This window comes from Rattus rattus, chromosome 9 (assembly GCF_011064425.1).
Source record: "Rattus rattus isolate New Zealand chromosome 9, Rrattus_CSIRO_v1, whole genome shotgun sequence".
NCBI classification, from domain to species: Eukaryota; Metazoa; Chordata; class Mammalia; order Rodentia; family Muridae; genus Rattus; species Rattus rattus.
The window spans coordinates 3,150,986-3,167,959 of NC_046162.1; the positions used below are offsets into that span (position 1 = coordinate 3,150,986).

Sequence of the window (16,974 nt, forward strand, 5' to 3'; positions counted from 1 at the left end):
ACGAGAGTGAGCACAGTTGTCAATCGTGAACGTGCACAGCAAGCTGTGAAGTGGGAGCTCAGACTCCCCAAGTTATGTCTGCTAACACTCGAAAGAATGAAAGCATAAACAAATGGCACACTGTACAGGAAGTTTACACAAACATGCAGCAGATGGCACGAGGCTGGGTGCCTGTAATTTCCTGTTTACGCCTTGCTTTGCCGTATCCAGCCCTTGTGTTATATCTTAGGACAAGCGAGCTGAAGGCCAGCCTTCTGGAAGAAGCTCTCCTGCTGGGGCTGCCTGGGCAGAGCCTTCCCAGCCTTGCTCTCCCAGCCAGGCCCGTGTTGGCACAGTCTGGGTGAGAGCTGGAACAGACAGACCAAAGAGGCTGTGAATTTCCTAGAGAAAACTGTCTGGGATGAAATGCAGGCAAGAGAGTTGAGAACCAAAGTGAACCAGCCCAAAGTCATCAGTTGTGTCTCAGAAGCACAATGTGTAGCCTTCATAATGACAGTCAGATAATGCTGATTTTTAGACCACTTATTTGCCAAGATATAGACACAGGCTCCCCTTTCTAGTGACCGTCTCCATTAGGCAATGACTCTAATGACTGCAGAGAATACCCTTCCAGTGTCTTCTAGATTTTCCTGAAATGTGAGGTCACATCAACATGGACAAGGTCTTGTCAAAGAGCCAGGCACTCAACACTTAAGCCTCTGAGCCTCCAAACAGCAAGAGGCACTCTACACAAGGGCTACTGACTACTCTTAGTCTTTTACCTTCTGGTAACAAATGTGTGAGTTGATTGTGCACCTACACACTGTTTTTGTTCAGCTTAATATGTAAGATACATTGTGGAACTAGGCCAAAGAGTAGGTTCCTTACTGTTACAATTCTTATTATTGTTGCTTTGTTTTGAGACAGGGTCTCACCATGTAGTCCTGGCTGTCCTGGAACTCCCTATGTAGACCAGGTTGGCTTTGAACTCATAGAGATTGGCCTCTGCCTCCTGGGAACTGAGATTGATCAACCTGAACTTGATCTTTGTGATCCACAGGGTGGCAGAAAAGGAAAGACTCCCATACTTGTCCTCAGACCTCCACTACCCGTGTGGTTCAAATCCCAAAGTTCAAAGAGCAGAACAAAATCCTCCTGTCTGCCTACTTCCCATACCCTGGTTGTGCTAAAATGCTCACTGCCAGATGCCAGTGGTGCTGGTGTCCTCAGCAATGCCCTATATATCAGCATGCATCCTCTCCTACTCCCCTCGAAGGGCACAGCACCTGACCACACACTTCCTGATCTAATGGAAGTGACCCCAGGCCGGCTGGGCAGTACCTCCTGCTGGCACTGTTGTGTCAGGCCTGTCTTATTGCTTCCTTATACTAAGCCAGAGGGACCCACTCATTTTCCCAGGAGTCAGCACAGGACTATAGGAATTAAGACATCATTTCAGGACTCAACCATATAAACATTGGAGTTTGGCCATTGGTAAGGCTTAAAGGGATTCAACAGAGCCACAAAACAGTGTTATATGTGACAAGTGACAAAAGCAAGGCCAGTGGCCTTTGTGCTATGTACAAGACCCAGACCCTAAGGGATACCGAAGGGCAGGAGAGCAGCAAAGCCTGTCCTGTAAGATGGCTTGTCCCATTGGCGGTGGCTCGGGGAAGCACTGCTGCGTTTCTATAGGAAGCCACCATCTTGTAGCTATCAGCTCCACCCAGCACGCACACGGGACCAAGCGAGAATGAATTCAGGGGCTTGTACCAAGGGCAAAGCCACAGGATATGCCTGGTACCTCAGATACAAACTAAGATGTGTGTGCAGGGTGTGCGCTCAGCTCCTCTCAGCCAGGAGATAGCCACCAGAACTTCTGGGAATAACAGGCAGTACAGAAACAGACCAATGGGATGCTTTGGGAATGATTCAAAAGAATGACACAGACACTGCTTTCTAAAGATTCTGGACTGGCAAAGACAGAGTCCCACGTACTGAGCAGCCAGGTTCTCGTTACCTCATTCCTCATGGCTGCTCATTGCACAGCACCAACCCCAGTCAGGCCATCTGTGAGCCGCTGCTCTCACTTCCCCCAATAACCTTTAGTGTTGTCACCCAAAGCCATCATCCCTCACATCCTTTCTGTAAAGTTATTTTTTGGTAAAATCTTTAGATGTAATTGTGTGTATGAATATTGTATCTGTGTTTATGGCTGTGCATCAAGGGCATGCCTGGTACCCATCAAAGTCAGAGGATGACTTGAGATCCCTTAGAGTGTGAGTTAAGGATGGTTGTGAGTCATCATGTGGATGCTAGGAATCAAACCCAGGTCCCTACAAAGCAACATGCACTTTAACTACTGAAGCATCTCTCAAGCCCCTCTTTTTGGTTTTTAAATTCAAAATTATATGTATTTACTGTTTAAAAAAAAATCTAAAAGCAGGGTAGTGGTGGCACATGTCTTTAAGCCACCCCTGGGAGGCAGAGGCAGCGGGAACTCTGTGAGTTCAAGGCCACTGTGGTTTACAGAGAGAGGTTTAAAAAAAAGAGTTCCAGGACAGCCAGGGCTTCAGAGAGAAATCCTGTCTCAAAAACAACCACAAGAAATCTGAAACTGCTGCTGAGCAAAAGGAAGGCGATGTCTACAAACCGAGGACTTGCTGCCAAGCCTGGAGACCAGAGTTCTGACGCCCAGAGGAAGCCAACTCCCAAAGGCTGTGCAATGAGCCCCACACTTGCCTTACTATGTGCTTGTGCATGCTCTTTTTCTCTCCACACGAGGGAGGGAGGGAGGGAGGGAGGGAGGGAGGCAGGGAGGCAGGAGGAAGGAAGGAAGGAAGGAAGGAAGGAAGGAAGGAAGGAAGGAAGGAAGGAAGGAAGAGGGCAGAGAATGGTGGCTCATGTATGGAATTCCAGCAGTTGAGAGGCTGGAGAAGGAGGGTCCTTCAGAGTTTGAGGCCCATTTGGGCTATAAGGTGAGATCCTGTCTCAAAAATCAGGGAGAGGAGTTGCAGAGATGGCTTAGTGACTAAGAGCACTGACTGCTCTTTCAAAGAACCCAGATTTGATTCCCAGAACACACAGAGCAGCTCAGAATCACCTATAACTCCAGTCCCAGGGGACCTGAAGTCCTCTTTTCATGGCTACCAAGCATACATGTGGTGCACAGTCACACACACAGGAAAAACACCCATTCACATAAATACATCGTCAAAAGGAAAGAGAAGCGAGGAAGGGCCTGCAGAATCCATCCTTAGCCTCACTCCGTCTGAAAGGAACCACACTTCAGACCACGCTTCTGCCTTCAGGGTCTGCCCCTTTGTTCCCAAGGCAGTCCCTGGCTGTCCAGAGCTGGGGTCTGAGCCAGGGGAGTTCTCTAGGCTCTTCAGAAGTCTGGGGGTGCATCACAATGGAAATGAACTTCCATTCACACCTTTCATGTGGCAGCAGCACAGGATCTAAAGCAGTTCTATCCACACAGGTCTTGCCTACTTCCCCATCTTCTGATTTCAGAGTGATAAAGTATCAGAGAGCACGTGGGATCCCGGGAACAGCTATCCATACCATGGGTGGCACAGGAACCCATGGTGTTCTTCTACAGGCAAGACAAGATCCCCAGAGCCTGTTTCCTGACCAGAGAATCATCTGCAGCCCATCTTTAACATTCCCAATCTGCAGAGTTCTAACGTGTGATACAGCCCAGGTCACCTTCACATCCAGTCACACCCCTTAGAAGGTACACGGCTCTGTGCGTGAAGGAGATATGGAGAGATACCTTTGTTTTTTTATCGAAACAGACAGCTTAGCTGCATTTTAATGGCACGGAGAGGCCACTGCAGTGACTAAGCTCGGGGCTCATCCTGAGGGATCATGAGAACAGGAAGGACTCAGGCAGGGACACTAGAGACTCAGTTGCCTCCCACATAGGCAATCCAGAAATGGAGGCTCCAAAGCTTGGGATTATTTTTCCTATACAGATGGGCTTTGGGAGACCTTTGTCAAAACACTTGGGAAAAGGGCAGAGGTGCAGCTCAGCCATGGAGCCCTCATCTAATAGGCTCATCCCCAGCTCTGTAAGAACAGGAAGCACAAGAGAATAAAGTACTCATGAACAGTCAGGGCAGCAGTCTAGGTCCAGAAAGAATCAGGAGAGGCACGTACTGGACAACAGCATATACGGGGCTGGTCTTACCTGCGCACCCCTCGAGTAGGACCTGAAGATGGTACAGAACCTTCCCTGGCCCGAAGTATCCCTGAAACACACAGAGTTGGGCGGGGGCGGATCAGTCCCAGTATGAGAGGTACCATCCACATCCACAATTTTTTTTTTTTTTTTTCTTTTTTTTTTTTTTTTTTTTTTTTTTTGAGACTGAGTCTCACTGTATAGTTCTGACTAGAATTTGCTACATAAACCAAGTTGGTCTTGAACTCAGAGCTTTTTGCCTGTCTCTACCTCCTAAGTACTGGTTATTACTCAGGCATGCATATACCTGGTTCCTTTTCAATATTTAGTTCTATGTGGAGGAGCAACACATGCATGCCTCATGCCCATGAGAGGCCAGAAGGTGTTAGATCCACTAGAACGGGAATTAGCGATGGTTGTGAGCTGCCAGATGGGGCACTGGGAATTGAACCTGGGTCCTCTAGAAGAGCAGCAACAAGAGTTCTTAGTAACCTCTGAGCGTCTCTCCAGCCCCACAGAAACAAGTTGTTATGAGTAAAATTGGAGGAGGCGTTAAAACATCCTGGACCTTTTCATTGTGTTCATTATGGAGAAGGGTCCCATTTGAGCAGGGTCTGTTTAAATGGTTACTGCAATTAAGGGGAGTCCTCACTTGGCTTCCATGCTGTCATCAGGTTACCAACTCACCATAGCTCCAGCTTGACACGCCGTCCATCTAGTAGGATGGTGGTAGTCTTATAGTCTATTCCTGTGAGGAAGCAGAGGGGTGAGAGTGTTCATCAGTAACTGCTTCACTGAGGTCTTCCTGCCTAGCACTTCCTCAAATCCCGCAATGACCCCTGGGGAGCAGAAGGAGGGTGCTCACTGCCCTTGGCTATGGCTTTCTCAGGCACCAGCCTAGCTCATGCTGTATGGCAGCCATGGGCAAGGCAGAAGCCCAGGTCAGATGGGGCATCAGATACACTCAGGCCACACCAGTTTCTCTAAAGGCTCTGGGCCCAGAATGCCTGGAGGGAAATGGTTCGCTCCCACTGTGACATGTCCTTCCTATAGATTCTAAGTTGAACCCTCAAAGAATAACGTACTTCCTAATTCTTGGATCATCAACAGGAAGGTATTTACTTATTTACTTACGGTTTTTACCTGTTTTGTTTTGTTTCCAGATAGGGTTTCTCCATGTAGCCTGGCTATCCTGGAACTCCCTCTGTAGACCAGGCTGGCCCCAAACTCTACGAATCTCCCTGCCACTGCCTCCCATGTGCTGGGATTAAAAGTGTTTGCCACCACTGCCTGGCTACTTAGCTTTTAGAGACAGGATCCCAAGAAGTAGCCCAGCCTGGCCTTAAGCTCATTAAATCTCCTGCCTAAGCACCTGAGGATTACAAATGAACCCTTCTACACAGGACTAACGTAATTTTTAAAATGCTGCTCCCTACACCAGTCCCTAGAGAACTTATGCTTTCTCTGACTTGAAAGTTTGTTTGCTTTATAGTTTCACATTTTTATGAAAAATAAAAAAGGTCACCCCAATAGATGTTGGTGGTATCAAGCCTTTATGGGGGGAGGGCAGGGGCAATGGCCTTACTATGTAGCAGAAGCTGATGACCCTAAACAATGATGCTCCCTCTCAACCTTAACACCTTAAAAAGGCGGGTTGGGATTTAGCTCAGTGGTAGAGCGCTTGCCTAGCAAGCGCATAAGGCCCTGGTTTGGTCCCCAGCTCGAAAAAAAAAAAAAAAAAAAAAAAAAACACCACCTTAAAGGCACGGTTTCTTACTTTTCATATATATATGAATATACATATTGCAATCCAGGTGTGGTGATACATATCTGTAATCCTACTTGAGAGGTAGAAGCAGGATCATGATTTAGAACACGAAGTCATCTTTATCTGCACAGTAAATTCAAGCTTGCCTGATCCACATGAAACCTTGTCTAAAACAGAATAAAGTTTTGGTCCAAGAGATCTTGGAAATGGGTGTTGTAGAATGCATAGGTCTCACTCTCACAGAATTTGGTGTACTAGTGCAGGTTACATCCTGGTGAGTATATATTGATGTCTGTGTGCCCATGTCCCTGTGCAGGGAGATAATACCTTCAGGCATCAGGTGCTCCTCTGAGCCATCTTCTGCCTAGTCAACTAGTAACTGCATCCAAACTAGGTTCTCATGCATTAAAGGACACTACCATAGAGTGAAAAATTGCAACATACAGAATAAAAGAAAATATTTGCAAATTACACATTTTATTAGGACTGAAAGTTCTATATTAAAAAAACCCTTCCACTCAATAATAAAACTCAACTCAAAAATGGACAAAGCCATATCCCTGCCAAAGACACGGAGAGCAATGGACAGCAATGGTGCCAAGCACAAGGAATTGTTCTGTACAACTGCACTATTGGCGGGGCGGCCACCAGGAAAGGAAACCAGAACCCTGTGCTTGCTGAGCACTGCATGCTGGATTAGATGGCTAGACTCAAAACAGATGGCAAGGTAGAGACGCACCGGGACCTTTCTGCTTTGCTAGGCATAGCGGGTGGTGCGTGGGGAGGGGGTGCTATAAAATAATGACTGCACAGTGCACAAATAGCAGGTGCTACTGAGCTGTGTATCTGATAAATATTGTTAAGACATGCTTTATGCTTTCTGAGACAGTTTTACTTTTTCTCCTCCTCCTTCTTCCTCTCCCGCCTCCCCCTCCCCCCACTCCTCCTCCCCCGCCTCCATTTTTTTTGTTTTTGTTTTTCCAGACAGTTCTGGAACTAGCTCTGTATACCACGTGTCCTTAAACTCACAGAGATCCACCTGCTTCTGCCTCCCAACCACTAAGATTAAAGGTGTGCACCACTAATGCCCAGTTGAGGCAAGGTTTTCTATGAAGTCTGGCTGGCCTGGACTTTGTTAGTAGTTCGCTTGAAATTTGTAGCAATCTTCCTGCCTCTGACTACTCTGTTTCTATGACATAAAGTAAGGGTACTGCACGTACACCCACAAGACCGAGAGCTGCTTTACCCTTTCCCTACTTTTCCCTAAGCTCCCCAGGAAGAAGCTCAATGCTGGCAACTGCAGCTTCCAAGAGAAGCTTGTGAGGACACTATTGCAGTGATTTTATTTTTATTTGATAAATGTCACTCACTCATTCATTCATTCATTCATTCATTCATTTTGAGGCAGAGCCTCACTATGTAGCTCTGGCTGGCCTGGAACTCACTATGTAGACCAGGCTGTCCTTGAACTAAAGAGATCTTTCATAAAGATCAGCCTGCCTCTACTTCCCATGCTGGGATTAAAGTGCACACCACCACACTTTATACTAATTTTTGATTGGCTTCTTTGAGAAAGATCAGCAGGACCTGCAGCATAGCCTTCCTTGACTGTGATCTGGACTCCCCAGTCCTATCCCTGAGGAAAGCAACTGCCTGGCTACCAAGCTACCCCTAGATGGTGCTGTGGCCCCAGGCCTGCAGCAGCTGCAATAGAACAATGGATGCCTGGGAAGAACATTCAAAGAGACCTTGGTAGTCACTAACAGACCTGTCAGCAACATAAAGAACTATGTCGATGAACCTGTCACTGTTCTCAGTTGGGTTCTGAGCTGGTCCCTGCCACTGACCTGGCTGTGTGACACTCACAGGCCTCCCCAGCCAACAACATACCTGCCTTTTAGAATGAAATACATTTGCATCACCCTAGTAGACCTATAGGAGCACCCAGAAAGCTGCTAATACAGAGATGGTTTGCAGCTCTGGGAACCAGGTCAAGCACCTTAAGCTGACCCTGGAAGTGGAGGGAGCAGGGCCTGCTCTGTAGCCACTGGCCTGCTTCATATACACCTAGGTGTTCCTCGTTCAGCCAGGAAATATGAGACACAGTCATCAATCAGCTGGCCAGTGAATCAGCCTATCCCCATCAGGTTTTAAATATAAGACACAGTCATCAGCTGGCCAGTGAATCAGCCTATCCCCATCAGGTTTTGAACATGAGACACAGTCACCAGCTTTTTAAATAATGGGAACTCAGTGTAGAGCACAGCAGTAAAACATGATTTGCATACACAAGGCTGGTTCCACTCCTAGTACCCTTCCCCACAAAAGGGTAGGATTTATTCAAAATAAACCACTGACCTGGGCAGGGCAGCACACACCTTTAATCCCAGCAGTCAGAAACAGAGGCAAACAGATCTCTGAGTTCATGACCAGCCTTGTGTACATAATTCCAGAACAACCAGGACTTAACATAGATCCTGTCTCAAAAAGCAAAATGAAACAGAAATCAGCTGTCAAGAACCAGTGTGATGGGGCTGGAGAGATGGCTCAGTGGTTAAGAGCACTGACTGCTCTTCCAGAGGACCTGAGTTCAATTCCCAGCAACCACATGGTGGCTCACAACCATCTGTAATGGGATCTGATGCCCTCTTCTGCTGTCATGAAGACAGTGACAGTGTACCCATTAAATAATAATAATAATAATAATAATAATAATAATAATAATAATAATAAAAACCAAACAACAACAAGAAAACCCCAACAGTGTGACGGCACATGCTTGTACACAATCACAGCGATTGTGAGCGAAAGGCAGCCTGGGCTACAGTATGATCCTCTCAAAAAGAAAAGGAACAGCCAAGCTCTGTGGTGCTGCGTAACTATCAGTGAATGTGCATTACACAAACCCACAGAGCTAGACCTTCAGCTCTCCTGGCAGACCTGGGCTTGAGGAGGTCACAAAGGGTCACAGCAGTGGCTTTGCATCAGCATCTTTTTTTTTTTTTTTTTTTTTTTGGGGCTGGGGACCGAACCCGGGGGCTTTTTTTTCTTTGCATCAGCATCTTATAGGCACACCCACACCCCCTTTTTTTTTTTTTTTTTTTAAGTTGAAAAAATGAAAACTGCTTTCCTCACCCTGCAAAGCATCTTTACCTAGACTTCTAGTCCTCCAGCCTGGTTAATCTACAACCCAAAGCCGTTCAAGAAATTAAGAGTCCCCAAAGTTTCCTCCAGAAGCTTCTGGGCCCTTCTCCCCAACAGGACTGGAGGGCTCGGTGATTTTAATGTCTTAGCGCTCAGTTCAGTGAGGAGGACCTCACTAGGTCCTCTGTTCATCACACAGTCTGAAGGGCTCTACATCAAGCAGCCACAGCAAGCAAAGGCCAGTAGAAGTGAATGCTTGGGGGTCTAATGACAGCCCACATTAATGTGCTAAGCCAAGATACCAGAGAAAGAGCCCTTGGCTTAGTAGGGTTCTAAAAGGAGCAATTATCCAAAGCTTGAGGGTAAGTAGGTCCTGAGAAGGAGGGAGCACAGAGGTGGAGGGATGCAGTAGAAGAGGCAGAGCAGTGACCTGGAAGAGGTCTAAACCAGACCCAAGGGAGACAGCAGGCATGTGGGCCCAGTCTGGCAGAGCTATAGGCAAGCTCAGGTCTGAACGTCACTCTCATGAGTGGGTGGTGTCGGCAGGATGCCATCTATGATAACTCTCTTTCAGCACCATTCATTTTCCCTTCTGTCTAAAAATATTTTTCTTTTTAATCAGCTAAGACAAGCCCCATGAGGACCAGCTTTGCCCTCAAGCCCCAGACCATCTGCTGAGCCAGTCACTACCCGTGATCTGAAAGCTTCCCCTAATGGCTTGGCTCTGTCCTCATAGCCCTCTTGCTCATCTGAACCCAATTCTTAATTTTATGGGATACATACCAAACAGGGAAACTGAGGCAAGGAGGTCATAACACTTGCTCTGCTCATGAGAATAAAAACATTGGCGGGGGTCCTAGCTGGGTCTACCATTCATGTCAAGGCCTTTTGTTCAAGTTTATATGAAACCAGATCTCACAAAGCTACCCTTGACCCCTGCCCAGCGCCCTGCTGCTCCCACCCTTTCCCTCTAACTGTTCTCAGGCTGTCTCCTCTGCTTAGCGATGGCTGTGACCCTTATCCTCAGTGCTTTCATCTGCCAGCATTGCTCTACACACTTAGACCCTGTCCTCCTGCCCTGCTGGTCAGAACGACTGCTAAGATAACTGTCAGCTTTCTCATCTTTCCCCATCAGGATTGCCTTTATATTCTATTTTCTGGGAGAGTTCCTTAATTTTATTTTCCAGCCTTTTCCACGATCTCCATTGATCTGTAATTTTTAGAAGCTCTTTGGGGGGTCTAGCTATCCTGCCAATGGGGCAGGAAGCTGGTCTTTGTTCTCAGAAGTGTGGTGAATCGCTTCTCGGCCTTTTGGCTAAGATCAAGTGCAGAAGTGTGGTGAGATGTCTGAGCTCTTTGGAGCTCCCAGGGTCTTCTGTGTACTTACATCTTTTTTCACCATTGATGAGGTGGTTGTCCCTCTGACCCCCATGAAAGCCCCCAAGAAGCTGCAGAAGGCTCTGTGACTCCGGCTTGAGAACTAGGGCTTGTCGAGGAGCTGCTGTACTGTGGGTGCCTCTGAAACTTTTCTTGAGATGACAGAGTGTGCAATGAAGACCAGACACTTGTTTCAGGATCCTGTCTGCCATTGCTGGCACCAGGGGGCACCAAGTCCCCCCATTCAGAATAGACTTGGGCTAAGAGGACTGTTATTTATTAGCTCCTTGCTTCTCTCCACCCTCATGCACCCGGTGGTGTCTGGTGTCCATGGCTCTATTCTCTAAGAGAATAAGCCTCCTGTGTCCCCTGGTAGAGAGGGACTTTTGACATGCCAGCCTCTGGGCACCTGCTCTGAGTTCAACAGGATCCTTGTGATCCAACCCCTTCACCCAGCTATGGCTGCATATCCTGCTTCCTAAACCAGCAGCCTCTTGTCTTACAGATCTATGTTTACTTTTTTCATTTATTAATTTTGTGTATGAGGGGTGGGGCATGAGCATGTCACAGCATGCATATGGAGGTCAGAGGACCACATGGAGGAGTCAGTCCTCTCCTTCTAGAGATCAAACTTAGGTTGTCAGGTTTAGTGGTACTCCACATGCTGAGCCATCGGCTGGCCCCAGATTTATGTGTTGTTTTCAAGACACTTTACTATTACTTAGTGGGCAATTCTCAAGAAAGTGGCAACTCGTTCCTCAGTCATTGTTTTCAAGTACTGAAGGGGCTTAAGTACCCCACTGCTGCCTGGTCCTGATAAGCAGGTGGTGAAGGAGGCCAGGAGGTGGGCTCAGTGGGGATAAGTGCCTGACAGCCTCTGTCGAGGTAGAAAGGGAGAAGGATTCCACAAAGATGCCCTCTGACCTCCACACACATGCCTTGGCATGTACCCACACCCACGAATTAACGATAAATAAAGCTTTAAAATTTTAAATTAAACACACCTTTAATCCCAGTACTTGGAGGCAGAGCCAGGTGAATCGCTGTGTGTTCAAGGCCAACCTGGTCTATACAGTGAGTTCCAGGCTAGCCAGGGCTACACAGTGAGACCCTGTCTCAAAAGAAAACAGAAGAGGCAGGAGAATGAATGAATGAATGAGTAAATAAATGTGGAGAGCAATCCAGGTAAGACATGTGATGTCAAACTCTGGCATATACATCTGAATGTACACATATACACGTATTACTAACACAAACTCGTACATTGACCACAAAGACTCTAAACACTCCCTTGAGGGCATATGGCTCAGCAATCTGGCTAGGCTGGCAAGCCAAGGAGCTTCAGGAACCCACCTATCTTGGCTGCCCGACTCCCTCACCTCAGTTCTGGAGTTAAAGGCGTACACGGCCTTACCTGGCGTTTTATGTGGGTTCTCAAGATCCAAACTCAGGTCCTCATGCTTGTGTACTAGACCTTTACCCCATCTCCCCAGCCCTTGGGGGACATGGGGGCAAAGGCACCACTATTATAACCATGACTGTTCTGAAGCTTGGGGAATGTGCTAATGCCCACGATCAAGCAAGTGCCTGGGTAGGCTGCCCTCTTCTTCTTCCTCCTCCTCCTCCTCTCCTCCTCCTTCCTTCCTCCCCTTCCTCCTCCTCCTCTTCCTCCTCCTCCACCACCACCACCGTCATCCCTTTTTGAGACAGGGTCTTATCATATAGCCCAGGTTAGCTTTGAACACTTTATCTTACCTCAATGACAGGTGTGTGCCACCATGCCCGATTCTAGCCAACTAATCACACAGCTAAGACACTACAAACTGCATGTAGGTCAGCCCTGTCTATTGTGACACAGGAGAACAATCTTGTTTCCTTAGGATTTTACCAAGAGTTGCTAGCCATGCTAGGAAAGATCCCACGGCTCCTGTAACCCTGGCACAGGTGTGCTTCACCTGTAATCCTGGCCTTACCTGTAACCCTGACACAGGTGTGCTTCATCTGTAACCCTGACACAGGTGTGCTTCACCTGTAACCCTGGCACAGGTGTGCCTCATCTGTAACCCTGGCACAGGTGTGCTTCACCTGCCACCTTTCAGGTCTGTAACAGCTGAACCTCAGCACTTACTTTTAGTAACTGTTTTTTTTTTTACCAACTGCCATTTTCTTTGTGAACTATTTTGTTTGGTTGGTTTGGTTTTTCAAGGCAGAGTTTCTCTGTATATTCCTAGCTATCCTGAAACTTGCTTGTAGACCGGGCTGGCCTCAAACTCAGTGATCTGCCTGCCTCTACCTCCCAAGAGCTGGGATTAAAAGTGCTACCCCATGTGGCACTTTAGGAACTGTTCTGTACATATGTATTTAGGACATTTAAGCCAGTACACATGCACTGCTTGAATATTGTTTTTCAACACAATAAATGAGATACTACAAAGCACTGTCAAGGAGCAGCCCTGAGTTAGGTGGAACTGAGGGTCACATCTGTAGGTTCTAGCCTAAAGCTGCAGTCCAGAGATCCCAAATCCCATTTCCCTACAGCTGGTCTACGCAACCAGCCCTTCAAGATGGCTAAGGATAAATCAAAACACATGTAAGTTCCAAGCTTGGAGGTGTGAAGTCTGTTTCAGGAGGCCAGATAAACAGACCGTCAAAATTACCTGGCTGCTGACTCAATTGCTTCTCAAAGGGTTACTTCATATATGGAAGCAGGCAAAACCAAGTCACTAGTTGGGCAAGTGATGCATGCCTATACAGTAACCCCATTAACAGCCCAGCCAGGAACAACTGGGAGTTCTAAGCCAGACTGGTGACAGAATGAGATACTATCTTGAAAAACAAAACAAAACAAGGGACTGGAGATATGGCTCATCAGTTAAAAGCACTGGCTGCTATCCTGGAGCACCAGGGTTCAATTCCCAGCACCCATGGGATAGCTCACAGCAGGGTGTAAATCCAGTTCGGGGTGGGGGAGGCCCAACACCCTCTTTTGGCCTCTACAGGAGCTGCACATACATTAGTACACATTCATTCAGGCAAAACATCTGGACACATAACATTTTTTTAAAAAATTAAAGTAGGTCACTAAAGTACCCAATATCTGTAATGAGAACTTTAAACTGTGATTTGCTGGTCTGACCTTGCTTTTGGAGACTATTTCTCAGGACCTTAAAATACCGAGGCCTCACAGCAGAAGGCCAGGTACTGTAAGCCATGGCATGGCCATCTGAGTACAGTCCCTCTGCTCACATGGCCAGTCTGTCAAGAACAACTTCCAGCAAGCAGCCACTGTTCTGCAGGGCGGTAATCACCTGACACTGCAGAGCAAACTGGAAGCCACGTCTCCGACCCCCATTTGTTCCCACTGCCATCAGTCAGCAAGGCACATTTATATACACATATAAATGTTTTATATATTTCTAAATTTTAAGTTGTGAAAATTAGCAACTTCATATTTTCACACTCAATATTGTAATATCTCACTTTTCAGATTATAAGATTCAAATCCTTATGGAGAAATGGTTACATTAAACTTGTAATTACCCAGTTTCCAACTTGGCTAAAAGCTACAAGACCTGAAAAACACTCATGACAAGCTGCACAGTGGTGGCACACGCCTTTGATCCCAGCACTTAGGAGGCAGAGGCAGTCAGGTCTCTGAGTTTAAGACCAGCCTGGTCTACAGAATGAGTTCTAGGACAGGCAGGGATACACAAAGAAACCCTGTCTGGAAAAACACACACACACACACACACACACACACACACACACACACACATATTCTCTCTAACAACAAAACACGAGTTATTAAAATTATTGCAGAAAAGACATTTGGCTTTTGGTTATTTAGTTGGTTGGGTTTTTAGTCCCCTGCCCCTGCCCACACAGATTTTTTTCTACTTAAAGCAAATTTAGCTTGGAATAGTGGCTCATGCGTGTAACACCAGCACTTAGGAGGTTGAGGCCACAGGATGACATTTGAGGCCAGCCTAGGTTACATGGTAAGAACTTATACAACACCCAAAAGAACAAAAGCAAATTCATTGGACAAGGACAAGGACTTATGAAAATATGTGGTCAGAAGGGTAACAGTTCCCAAGGACTAAGCACCCTAACTACTAATGTCTTCACAGGGCAAAAAAGAACGCAGCAGCTGGGATTAAGGTACAGTTACAGTATGGCCCTGAAGCTGAAGACTACCCCAGGTCTCCTGAATGTGTTTCATTACCTATAAGACTACCTTTTACAGCTGATTTAGAGAGAAAAGGAGCCATCAAAACCTGAGAGGGACTTGACCCACCCTTGCCGGCTCTGAAGATGGAGGAAGGGTGCCCTCTATAACTTAGAAATCAGAAAAAGACAGAAATTTTTGTCTTACAAGCATAAAAACCCAATTCTGCTAGTAACTCAGTGGACAATGTAACAAAACTCTTCCAAAGCCTGCTAATGCTCACTGCCAACAGCTTAGCTTTGCTTTTATTGTGTTTGTTTGTTTGTCTGTTTGTTTTGGAGGTGGTGCTAGGCCTCCCTAGCAGAACTAGGATCTCCCGAGGAGAACCCTGGGCCTCCCACATGTTCAGTAAGTACTTTCTTACCAAGGCACACTCCGTTCCCTGACAACATTGATTTCAGCTGAGGGGATAGCCCTGTTATGACCTCCAGCTCTGTTAAGACAGTGTTACCTCAGAGAAAGCTAAGCTGCCGTGTTACTAATGACTGTCCACCTCAGTACTGCTCTTTATAATCAAAGTGGATACAAACTGAAACTGCACACTCAGGGAAGGCTAAAACTGCCTCCACAGGATAGGACCCATTCTCTGGCAGCTGCATAGAAACAGGCCCCCAGCCATTAGCAAGGCCGAAATGAAAGCAGGATGCAGAGAAACTACCGTCCAGGGAGGACAGGTACTATGGGAAGCCATTCAGTAGTCTTTTTGGTGGTTAAACCCTGCATGACCTGTAACCCATCACTTCCCTAACAGAAACCTCCACACATGTTCACCAATACAAGATGAACTTTTTTTTAATTAAGTGTGTCTGTATATGGTATTTATACTTGAGTATGGGAACATTCAGAGGCCAGAGGCATTGGGCTCCCCTGGAGTTATAGGTAGCTGTGAGCCACTTAACATGAGTACTGAGAATTGAACCTGGGTTCTCTGGAAGAGCAGTACACTTTTTTCCCCCTGAGACAGGGTTTCTCCATGTAGTTGTCCTAGAACTCCCTCTGTAGACCAGGCTGGTCTCGTACTCACAGAGATCTACCTGCCTCCACCTCTGCCTCTGCCTCTGCCTGTCTCCCGAGTGCATGCCCCGCATGGTACATACTCTTAACAAGAGAGCTAACTCTCCAGCCACTTGTGAAAATTTGTACAGGAGCACTCCTCAGAACTATCCAAACACCACTGTCCTCAGGAGATGGGCTCGCTCCAGTATTTACACACAGGATGTCACACAATAGAAGAAAGGACACCAGTAGAACAACATAGAAGAACCTTAATGAAATGGAAAAGGAGCCAGGTGGTAGCACAGACCTTTTTTTTTTTTTTTTTTTTCTTTTTTTTTCGAAGCTGGGGACCTAACCAGGGCCTTGTGCTTGCTAGGGCAAGCGCTCTACCACTGAGCTAAATCTCCAACACCAGCACAGACCTTTAATCCCAGCACTCAGGAGGCAGAGGCAAGAGATCTCTGAGTTCAAAGCTAGCCTGGTCTACAGAGCAAGTTTCAGGATAGCCAGGGCTACACAGAGAAACCCTATCTCGAAACCAGAGAGAGGCAGAGAGAATCCAGACACAAAGAATATACAGTGTATAAACTAGTCCATAGAAACGTCAGGATTGACCAGCAATTTCTAGGGCTGGAGGCAAGCAGAGGGATGGTCTGCGGACAGCATGGGGCTGCACATGGTTTCAGTCCCTCAACACTCAACAAATCTAAATTTTTCTGTATGCAAATTTACCTCAGTGAAGTTGACTAGGAGATAAAGAGGCTGACAGCAGAAAATGCTGAACCAGAGCTAACATGCACTGGTAATGAGAACAGACTGCAAAGAACTGTCTGTTGCTTTAAGATGACCTACCTACAACCCCAAATAAAGACCATACTCACGTCTAGGCATTTACCCAAGGGAACCAAACACTCGCACTGCAGTCAAAGGGTCTCAGTGAGTCAGAACTACTTACCAGTACTCAGTGAGTTCCAGGCCAGCCAGGGCTACACAGAGACTCTAGCTCAAACAAACAGACAAACAAAAGAGAGAGGGAGAGGGAGAAGGAGGGGAGGCAGAGGGGGGAAAGAAAAACCAAATTAAAAAAATAAATTTAGGGGTTGGGGATTTAGCTCAGTGGTAGAGCGCTTGCCTAGCAAGCTCAAGACCCTGGGTTTGGTCCCCAGCTCCGGAAAAAAAAGAAAGAAAGAAAGAAAAAGGAAAGAAAGAAGAAAAAAAATAAATTTAAACCCAAAGGCGGGTTTATTTAAAGGTGTGGTGGTGCACACCCTCAATCCCTAAATCCCAGCACTCAGG

General features: G+C 46.7%; 1 protein-coding gene across 3 annotated transcripts in view; it reads right to left on the reverse strand.

Annotated features, from left to right (window-relative positions):
* Positions 1–16,974, reverse strand: part of Rab40c (RAB40C, member RAS oncogene family) — a 35,085-nt gene that overhangs the window by 4,970 nt on the left and 13,141 nt on the right. For 2 of the 3 annotated variants that reach the window (XM_032911628.1, XM_032911627.1), the window contains 2 exons: positions 4,853–4,913; positions 4,175–4,235 (listed from right to left, as the gene is read on the reverse strand). In XM_032911628.1, the coding sequence (XP_032767519.1) occupies positions 4,175–4,235; positions 4,853–4,913 (122 nt within the window). Of the gene's footprint in view, positions 1–4,174; positions 4,236–4,852; positions 4,914–6,260; positions 6,813–16,974 lie in introns of those variants that run through there. The other variant, XM_032911629.1, reaches the window with a different exon arrangement.